This window comes from Chiloscyllium plagiosum, chromosome 26, assembly GCF_004010195.1.
Source record: "Chiloscyllium plagiosum isolate BGI_BamShark_2017 chromosome 26, ASM401019v2, whole genome shotgun sequence".
Taxonomy (NCBI): domain Eukaryota; kingdom Metazoa; phylum Chordata; class Chondrichthyes; order Orectolobiformes; family Hemiscylliidae; genus Chiloscyllium; species Chiloscyllium plagiosum.
In genome coordinates this window covers 53,254,776-53,265,805 of record NC_057735.1, presented here as the reverse complement: position 1 = coordinate 53,265,805, position 11,030 = coordinate 53,254,776, and the positions used below count along the sequence as shown (strand labels likewise).

Below are 11,030 nucleotides of genomic sequence, written 5' to 3'. Positions count from 1 at the left end.
AAGTATCCAAAATGGTATACTTGTTCTTGAGGGGAACGGCTGCAGGGGGTCCCTGCACTGGTTGCTTCCTCCCAGTCCCCCTCACTGTCACCCATCTATCTGCCATCTTTGGAGTTACTACTTCCCTAAAGCTCCGATCTATGACCCCCTCTGCCTCCCGAATGATCCTAAGTTCATCCAACTCCAGCTCCAGTTCCCTAACATGGTCTTGGAGGAGCTGGAGATGGGTGCACTTCCTGCAAGTGTTATCAGCAGAGACGTCCATGGCATCCCTCACCTCAAACATGTTGCAAGAGGAACATTGCACTGCCTTCACTGCCATCCCTCTGAAAGTAGCCTTTTATAAAAAAAAAAACTGGGTCTAAAGAATACAACAAGCAAAATGCAGCACTTACCTACTTACCACAACGGGTCTTATTATTTAGGTTAGAGGAGGAGGGCGGGTGGGAGGCACTACCTCTGTCGTGCCTCGGGTTCTTCTCCTGCGCGCTTTTAAAGGGAAAAAAAACCTACCCGGTGCCCCTCCGGTCTTCGTCACTTCCCCCTGCTGCTCCCGCTCTTTCTGTAATGAGAGAAAAAAACACCGCTGCCCGCTACCGGTAAGTAATTTTAAAACAAACTGTCTTACCTTAGCTGCTGCTCGCACTGATTATCTCTCTGAACTACCAGGCCCTTTCAGGCTACCCTTGTTAACCCATTTTGCCAATTCTGAAGATTATTACAGTATCTTTCTTTCCAGTCTACATTATTTTCAGCTGTATATTCTGTCCTACTATGTAGCAACTGTTATGAAACCTAGAAATTACTCCCAAAAGAGACTACTTATCTTTTCTACAGTTTAAAAAAAAGTAGCAGGAAAAAGGAAGATGGCTGTGTTTGGTCGAGGCCAAGCACTTCAGCCCAGTAACATTACTGCAGATGTCCTAGGGCAACTGTCTTATAAATTACTTTCTCTCTATTATAAGATCAGATGTGGGGATATTCAGTGTCATTTACAACTTCTTGATGTCACCTTTCACCTCACTTCCTGAGTTCAGTGTTTCTCTTTGTCCATTTTAGGCCAGTTTTGTATTGAGGTCAGGAGCTAAGTAGCTTCTGCAGAACCCAAAATGCGGGTCAGTGATTAGGATCTTAAGTGTCATTTGACAGCATTGTCGACAATCCCTTCTAATACTTTGATCAAGAATAGACCAGGGTTATAATCTCCAGGTGGATATTGTCCTTTTTTGAAGTTGGGATGCATGTGGCAATTTCCCACATTGTCTTATATATGATGATGTTGGAACTGTACAGCTTGGCCTGAGGATTCATTGTTTTCTATCCTTGGGCCAAATTTTTTATCTCAGTTGACGCAGATCTGACTACTAATGAACCTCAATTTTGTTAATTTTGACAATGCTTTCTTGAAATCCATACGGTCAACATACCTTCATCAAATTTATTTAAAAAATTAAATTGGATCAGTCAAACACCATGCACTTTTTCCAAATGCATAATGGCTCGTTGTAACTCAAACCTTTCAAAGTTCTTGTTGCTTTATTTTATTTTTCATTATTGTTTAGCTGTTTGGATTGTAGTACAAGGAATGTCCTGACACCCTGTTTGAAGAAAAGATGCAACATTTGCTACAAAAGTAGAAATTGTTGAAGAAATTCAGCAAGTTTGATAGGATCCAAGGAAAGAAAGCAGAGTTAACGTTTTGAGTCCCATGATCTCCCTTCAGAACTGTTCAGCATCCTCAGATCTTCTATATTATTGTAACTTTGGCTACTGTTCCCTTTCATTCTCCGCTTCTCCCCTCCCCTACCCAACCCCACCCCAATCCTGAAAGGAAAGCATCTGGGGAAGATTATGCCAAGTTCTTCCAACATTTCTTCTCCGCCTTCCTTTAGCAACCTTGATGAAAATTGTCCAGTTTCTTCCTCTGTCCATATGCAGAGCTTACAGGGCTTTTTCCCTTGGCATGGTGAAGTCCAATTTTTGAATGACCCACAACAAAATTTCTTCAGGGTTAAATCAAAAGTTTGGTTTAATGTGTTTGTTTGATTGTTGCAACATGTGCACTGACACAAATATGCAATGAAGAAAGAAGAGGAAAAAGAGGTTACAATTAGGAAAACAAATTAAAGCTTAGAGCATAAATTCACCTGATTTTTGATTTGTGCGTGCCACGATGTTTAATCCAGAGGTTATGACCTTGAGATTCTATTTCATATTCTCTTTCCTCACTCCCTAAAACCTGCCTACAGGTTTATGTTGTATAGATTATGTGGCCTCAGCAACAATTGCCTGCTCCCTCTTACTGTTACTTTTCCAGTCTTCCTCTACCCCTTGAACAGCATGGTGTTGTCAAGTTGACTTTGAGTGCATTCTGCATCAGAATCATTACCCTCAACAAAGTTCAAAGGTGCACTCAGGGAAACTGCAACCTTCTTTCCTGCCCCTCCTTGACGATCTAGTGGTCACCCACTTCTTCCTTTCAAGTTGCCTAGTGGTCATCTCTGGAAACCTACTGTCCATGTGACCTTCAGTCTAATGAAGGCACTGTGATGATACCAGATCTGCTCAATGAGTCTGTGTTTGAGAGTGGTGGAAGCGGAGGCTACTGAGATGTAAAAGGAAATGAGATGAATATTTAAGGAAGACTCTTAACTGAATTAAGAGAGAAATCTAATACTTAAATGCTCACCAGTAAATCATCACTCCGTCAAATTAACATCATTTTAGTTTGTTAGCAGGTTAACTTAAATGACTTAATTCTGATCTCTCTTCATCTAATCATATCCCCTCTGGTCTGATTTATTACTAACACAAATTGTACAATGTATTAAATAATTATTCAATAAATAAGCTTTTTCAAATTTGCTTTAGTTTTGTTTTCATTATTAGTTAATTGATGTCAGTTAAGTTAAATGATTACCTGACAGGGAGAACTCTGTTGTCGTCCTCCTCCTCACTTTTCTCCTGTCAACTGCCAATCTTGCCCTCCCTCACTGACAAACTCATGGCCCCATATCCTGAATGTAATTTTTTGTGCATGTTCATGGGTTCTGGAACTTAATCCTAAAACAAAGCCTTGATTGGAGGGAGCTGAATCATTTGCTTCAGCATGGCAACCCCTCACACCCAAATCAAATCCATTATTTGATATGGGACAGCTCTTCCACTCACATTGATTGTACAAACAGTTGGAGAGAGGGTGACATGCCTGACCATGAGAGAATATTACCTACAGCCAACGAATTTCTTTGGTATTTCAGAGAATGGTTGCCATCTCAGAGCACAGCAGAGACCATCCAGGGCATGCTCTCAATGGCAGCCCTGCAATACTCAGACCTTCGCAACAATCAAAGAAAGAATAGTGACAGCATGGATAAAAGAAACCTTCCAAGGTCACAAGACATGAAAACTAATCAGAGGGAGGAAGAAGAACAGATCCCACAGTCCAGGCCAGCAGAGTGTGGTGGGTATTGCAATGTGTCTGCATGTGTACTCTGGAAAGTGGACGACTATAGAAGGCATTGCAGAGAAAATCTAACTTCGGGAGGGCTGTGGACTTGAACTTTGCTATCCAAGTGATGAATTAGGGCTTGCTGAATATCTGGAATGGAAATATAGGCCATGGCAAGGGGATGCATATGCAGTAAAGAATTCCTGGTTAGGAAAGGCTCGTGATAGAGAAGCTGGATACTATTTAGGGTTGAAAGATGTGGGAAGGGAAGACACTAATTAGGAGGGGAAGAGGTTGTGAGAGGACCTACTAGAAACATGGAGAGATCAGGGACTTGTTGCTGGTTCTGCCAATAATTTAGATCATGGATGATCTGTGGAATTATCACTAGACTATTCATCCAGAAACTCAGCTAATGTTCTGGGGGCCTGTGTTCAAATCCTGTCATGGCAGATGGCAAAATTTGAATTCAATAGAGAATCTGAAGTTAAGAGTCTAATGATCATGAAACCATTGTTGATAGTTAGGAAAAACCCATCTGGTTCACTGGTGTCCTTTAGGGAGGAGAATCTGTTACCCTTACCTGGTGTGGCCTACATTGACTCCTGACCAACAGCAATGTGATTTGATTCTTAATTAGAAGGCAGTTAGAGATGAGTAATAAATGTTGGCCTCGGCAGATATTCCCACATCCCATGAGTGAATTGAAAACAAATCTACCTTGGCCTTTAATAATCCTGTCTAACATAGCTTTCTGAATTTTAGAAGTTTTCAATTGGACCCACCCCCCTCCCCCTGAACAAGCTTCATCTGCCCTTGGGGGGACAGACAGAATTCCAGATTTCCTTACCGTTTTCTGTGAAGAACTGTTTACAGACATTGTCTGTGAAACACATTGCTCGGATTTTAAGACTTAACCTCATTATTCTGGACTAACTATCCTCAGCCTGTTAATTAAATCACTCCTTTTTCTAAGATTAGAAACTACATCATCTCGCGTCCATCTATGTTTTGAGAAAGTTGGCAAAATGGAAAAGTGGCTGAACTTAATAGTAAAGAATGGCACAAGGACAGTGGTGAGAAAAAACCTTGACTTAATGAAGCAGCAATGTGTGGAGATAATAAATAAAATGGGCAGAAAATGCTGGTGGGAGGAATTTCATTTTCTGTAACAGTAACCACACTGGAGTACTAATAACGAGAACATATAATAAAACTAATGAAAAATTCACTAAGGATTTCAATTTTAATAGATTAAGCAAATGCAGTTGATGACAATGAGAGTTTGAAAGACGTGATTATAGAAAGCATTTGAGACTAGTTCTGTGCTGTGGTACTCATGGAAGTCCTGGGGAAGAGAATGTTTTAGATCTTGCCAAGTATAAATGAGATCGTATCAATTAATCCATAGCCCTCTGAAGAGAAATGATGATAAAAATATGATAGAATTTTACATAGTGTTTGAGTTTCAAAAAATTTATTCAGGTGATGTTGGTTTCGCTGACTAGGCCAGAATTTATTGCCTATCACCAGTTGTCTTTGGTGGTGAATCATCATCTTGAATCACTGACTATGTGGCATTGGCGTTTCTGATGGCCCCTTGATCAATGCCAAGCAGTCCACCTGGTTTCGTTATCAGTTATTTTGCTGGTAATCAGCTACAACTAACTGGCAATTAATAGTCAATTCTATTGCTCTGTATCTTGAGTCATATGTAGGCTAGACTTGGGGTAAGGATAGCAGGTTTCCTTCCTTATGAAGTACTAGTAAACCAGATGGATTTTTACAATAATGGATTTTTGGTCATGATTAGATGAGCTTTTATTTCCAGAATTATTAGTTTAATATTATCATGGGATTAAAGCATATGTACCCAGAGCATTCATCTAGACTTATTTGGATAAATAGTTCAATGGCCATGCCACGACATCACTGCCTCCCCCATTCTTAGTGATGTCCTTCAGACTAAAACAAGGGTGAAGTTAGAGATCAAGACAGGAGAGATTGTATTGGGGAATTTTAAAAAAATCTGCAGAAACTTTAAACTAATGTTGAGCTTAATTAAACCCTGTACAATAAATAACAGGTACGAAGAATGAGTTCTCTAAGGTGGAATCAGAGAGATTTACAGAACAAAAAAGGCCCTTCAGCCCATCACATCCATACCATATCAGAAACAAACACCTAATTATTCTAATCCCATTTCCCAGCATTTGGCCTATTGCTTGTATTCTTTGGCATTTCAAGTGTACATCTAAATGAACATTTTAACAGTTTTTGCCTCTACCAGCCTTCTATGTAGAGAGTTCTGGATTCCCACCACACTCTGGGTGAGAAAGATTTTCATCACATCTGTATACGTTCTGCTCCTTTCCTTAAATCCATCCCTTGGTTGCTGATCCCTCCATCAAGAGGAAAAGTTACTTCCTGTCTACTCTATCTATACCCCTTATAATTCTATATATCTCAAGCATGACCCTTCAGACTTGAGCTGTGGTCTAACCAGTATTTTGTACATTTTCCTAATTATCATCATTTCCCTTCTCCTAAAGTCTATGCCTCAACTACTAAAGGCAAGTATACCATATTCCTCCTTAACCACTTTATTCACTTGTCCAGATACCTTAAGGGACCGGTGGACGTGGATAGCAAGGTTTCTCTAATTCTCGGTGCTTCCCACAGTCCTACTGTTCATCATGTATTCCCTTGCTTTGTTTGCCCTGCCCAAGTCGATCATCTCACATTAAATCGGATCAAATTCCATTTGCCATTGATCAGCTCATTTTACCAGTTCATCCATGGCCTCTTGCAGTCTAAGGCAATGCTCCTCATTATTTAGATTAGATTACTTAGTGTGGAAATAGGCCCTTCGGCCCAACAAGTCCACACCGACCCTCCAAAGAGCAACCCACACAGACCTATTCCCCTACATTTACCCCTTCACCTAACACTATGGGCAATTTAGCATGGCCAATTCACCTAACCTGCACATTTTTTGGACTGTGGGAGGAAACCGGAGCATCCAGAGGAAGCCCACGCAGACATGGGGAGAATGTGCAAACTCCACACAGATAGTTGCCTGAGGTGGGAATTGGACCCGGGTCTCTAGTGCTGTGAGGCAGCAGTGCTAACCACTGTGCCACCGTGCCGCCCAGAACTTGCCATTCCCTTAGCCCAGATCAACTTTCCTACATTCAAGCTAAAATGTTTTAATAGCAAGAGTCCCAATACTGACCCCTGCAGGACCCCACTGGACACAGGCATCCAGTCAGAAAAACACCTCTCAAAACCATTACCTCTGCTTTCTGTTACTCAGCCAATTGTGGATCCAAATTGTCAATATTTCCTTGGATCCTGTGGCTGTATCAGTTCCCACATTTGGGACCTTATCAAAAGTCTTCCTTAAGTCCAGGTAGACTACAACGAATGCATTGTCCTCTGTGTACCTGGTCACGTCTTTGAAAAATTCAATCAAGTTGGCCAGATATGAACTCCCCTTAAAAAAAATTTTGCTGACTCTTCTTGACTGATCTGTGCTCTCCAAATGTAAATTAATTCTGACCATCAGAATTGCTTCTAACAGTTCCTCACCACCAATAGATAGACTAACTAGCCAACAGTTTCCTGGTTTATCCCTTGCTCTCTTCCTGAATAACAACAGTACCACATTGGCTGTACTCTAGCATGTCTCCTGTGGTTAGAGAGGAATTGAAAAGTTTTCAAAATGCCTTGATTTGTCCTCCCTTGCCTCACTCAGCAAATTGGGGTGCATTTCATTTGGCCCTGGAGATTTATCTACTCTTATCCACGCCACATATTTTGTCAAAGCTATCAGGATAATTTGAAAGAATACCAATTCAAGGAAAACCAAAGATTGCCCAGCAAAGTGAGCCATCAAATGACTTCTACTTATTCTGTCTGAAATATATACTGTGAATAAACATGTTTTTACTACCTATGACAAATGAAAAAAATAAAAATGGTGACAACAGCCTCGTTGAAAATGTGTGTGTTAAGCAACTGACCAGTATAATGATAGATAAAATGGTGCTGAAAAGACTGGCAGCACTCCAGATTCAGTTTCAAATCTTGTTGAATGGCAAAGTGCATATGATCGCCATACAGCCAGGCAACGGCCCTCTCCAGTCATCGTTCTTAATGACATTGCTATCCCTGGAAGTCCCAACATCAACATCCTAGGGGTTAACATTGAGCAGAGACATAACTGGTCCAGTCAGTGATTACAAGAACACATCAGAGGTTGAAAATTCAACAGTAGGTAACTCCCCTTTCCTCAGCCTGCCCACTATCTGTAAAGCACAAGCCAGGAATGGAATATGTACTTGAAGCTTGACAACAATCAGGAGAAAGTATATGTTTGATTGGCACCACATCCACCAACTACAACATTCACTCCCTTCATTATGCAGTGGCAGCAGTGTGTATAAGATGCACAGTTCTTCAGCAAAGCTTCTTAGATGCCAACTTCCAAACCCCTGTCCTCTACCACTGAGAAGATCTATAATTGTTGAGCTTCATGTTTAGTCCAGAAGACTCTAAAGTTTCAAGTCAGAGTTTGAGATGGTGTGGCTGGAGGTTATGTTGACGTTTATTGGAACAATGCAATAGGCCAAGGATGGCGAAGTCACAGTTTAACTTATAATTGACAGGAAACTCCTACACATTTGCAGACTGACTGTTTTCATTTGGTTTTCAATGTAGAGGGGTGTTACAATTGGCCAGAAACTGAACTGGACCAACCATAGACATACTGTGACTACAAGAGCAGACCAGTAGTTGGGAATTCTGTATCAAGTAACTTGCCTCCTGATAAATCTCTTGATTGCTGAAAGCCTTCCACCATTTCAAAGTCACAAGTCATAAATGGTGGAATGCTGTCAACAGATCTGGATGAACAGGACTTATGAAACTCAACACCATCAAGAATGGAGTATTATTATTTTCAGTGTTCACTCTTGGACGTGGAAATACCTTAAATAATCTCAAAACAGAGTGTGGCAGCATCTAAAGATGCACTGTAGCACCTTCCAAACCCAAGAAGGACAAGGAAACACATGGAACACCATTATCTGAAAGTTCCCCTTCAAGCCCCAAACCATCCTAACATGAAACAACATCACTGTCCAATCACTGGTACTGACCAAAATCATGAAATCCCATCCCCACCCCACTGCTTACTAATAGCGTTTGTGACTTAACCCACACCAGATCAACTTCAGTAATTCAAGAAAGCAGCTCACAATGATTTTCCCAAGGGCAGTTTGGGATACACAACAAATGCAAGCTTTTCCAACAATGCCCATACCCATTAAGTAATTGTAATTTTCTGAAATGTGGTCCCTACACTGCCCTCTCAGTTTTTAAACATGTGATCACATTTACATCTTCTCTTCCTTTAATTGAATTGTAGCCTTTTTGTTTTGAAAGGACCTTGACCCCGGAATAATTGCCCTATTCAGTGACTTGTGATACTATTTTTGATCCTGTTGTGGTTCTCGGTTGATGTTCAGCGATCTATTTTTGTTTTCACAGTTGGGCCTGTGAAACAGGAAGCCGCTGAGAGCAGCAGTGAATTGGTGAACCATGAAGCGAGAAGCTTACTGAGAACAGCAGCCAAACTCTCTGAAGAGGTTAGACTCCAATGCTATGTGTAGATTGGGTTATTTGGAACTCACTCTCTGTCTTGCACATGTCTCAGTCTTTTACTTACCTCATTGGAAAATGATATTTATTAGTTCAGGTCTTTTTAGTGCTCTCCAGTGCTCCCTCTAAGCTATGTAGCTACAACATGGGAGTTTCTGCTCATGTTGTACACAAGTATGCACTTTTAATGCATGTTGCCCTCTGGACAATATTGATGAAGCCTGCATATTTTATCCCAGAAAGCCAGCCAGGAAGGACAGCAATGCAGTCTAATCTTTAAGCTTTTATTCGGAGATATGCACTTTGTGAACATGCAGAGCTATGTGGATATAACAGGAGGATAGAAGGGCTCATATTCACAATATTTAAAAACTGGGGATTAAATCAAAAACATCCAAGTCCTATGCAAAGGTGATACTTTTTCTACAACACTTAACTGTTTCTTAATGCAAGCATTTATTTTTGTATAATTTGCACCAGCCATTCAATTTGATATTTCCTTTGAGGATCCTTTCCCGTCATCAATGTGCAATTAACCTTGCCTCATTCTCACTTTTCAGAAACTGTAGATGAGCCCTCAATGAACGATGAATGTTCATTGTACTGTGACTGTACTATTTATTAGTCTTTTTATGTAGAATTACACTTTGAATATTTTATGAATAGAATGCCACATATACTACTTCGCCGAGAGCCAATGTTTCAGCAGCCAAATAATTTTATTTTCTTAACTTCCCAAATAGAAATACAATACAATATCTAGTTTCATAAATTTTGGGTCATCTAGGAACTTAATATATTTCTCCAGATTTAATTTTTATAAATGACGTCAAAACATTGTACTTGAAAGTGTTTCTTTGTAGTATCTAATTCGCATTAGAATGCGTACTGGTCTCCTCTTTGTGCACAACCAGTTCAACCGACATTTGCTCTGTCTCTTCTTTCCATGTAACTAAATGTAGTAATTACTTCTGAGGCTTTGAGTCTTTGGAACTCCTTGCAACACAGAGCTGTAGGGTCAGAGTCCATGTATATATTTAAGGCTGAGGTAGACAGATAGATTATTGATTAGAGAGAATCGAGGGTTATGGGGAAAGGGTAGGAAACTGCATATGAGGAATGTCAGATCAAATATGATCTGATTGGACCAGCTTCACCATTCAATGGGCCAAATGGCCTACTCCTGTTCCTATTTCTTTCGGTCTAATCAAAAAGGTTGTTGATTTAAACATATTGTTGATCTATTCTAATTAGAGTCATAGAGATCTATAGCATGGAAACAGACCCTTCGGTCTAAACCGTCCATGCCGACCAGATAACCCAACCCAATCTAGTCCCACCTGCCAGCACCCGGCCCAGATCCCTCCAAACTCTTCCTATTCATATACCCATCCAAATGCCTTTTAAATGTTGAAATTGTACCAGCCTCCACCACTTCCTCTGGCAGCTCATTCCATACACGTACCACCCTCTGCGTGAAAAAGTTGCCCCTATGGTCCCTTTTAATATCTTTCCCCTCTCACCCTAAACCTATGCCCTCTAGTTCTGGACTCCCTCACACTAGGGAAAAGACTTGTCTATTTATCCTATCCATGCCCATCATGATTTTATAAACCTCTATAAGGTCACCCCTCCAGCCTCTGATGCTCCAGGGAAAACAGCCCCAGCCTGTTCAGCTTCTCCCTATAGCTCAAACCCTCCAACCCTGGCAACATCCATGTAAATCTTTTCTGAACCCTTTCAAGTTTCACAACATCTTTCCGATAGGAAGGAGACCAGAATTGCACGCAATATTCCAACAGTGGCCTAACCAATGTCCTGTACAGCCGCAACATGACGTCCTAACTCCTGTACTCAAAACTCTGACCAATAAAAGAAAGCATACCAAACGCCTTCTTCACTATCCTATCAACTG

The 11,030-nt window shown here is 40.8% G+C and overlaps 1 protein-coding gene across 1 annotated transcript in view; it reads left to right on the top strand.

The window, feature by feature from the left end:
• LOC122563007 (lysine-specific demethylase 7B-like) overlaps window positions 1-11,030 on the top strand; it is a 103,473-nt gene that overhangs the window by 82,590 nt on the left and 9,853 nt on the right. Inside the window, exons 17-18 of the mRNA XM_043716310.1 lie at window positions 3,261-3,463; window positions 9,005-9,102. Coding sequence (XP_043572245.1) covers window positions 3,261-3,463; window positions 9,005-9,102 — 301 coding nt within the window. The remainder of the gene's footprint in view (window positions 1-3,260; window positions 3,464-9,004; window positions 9,103-11,030) is intronic.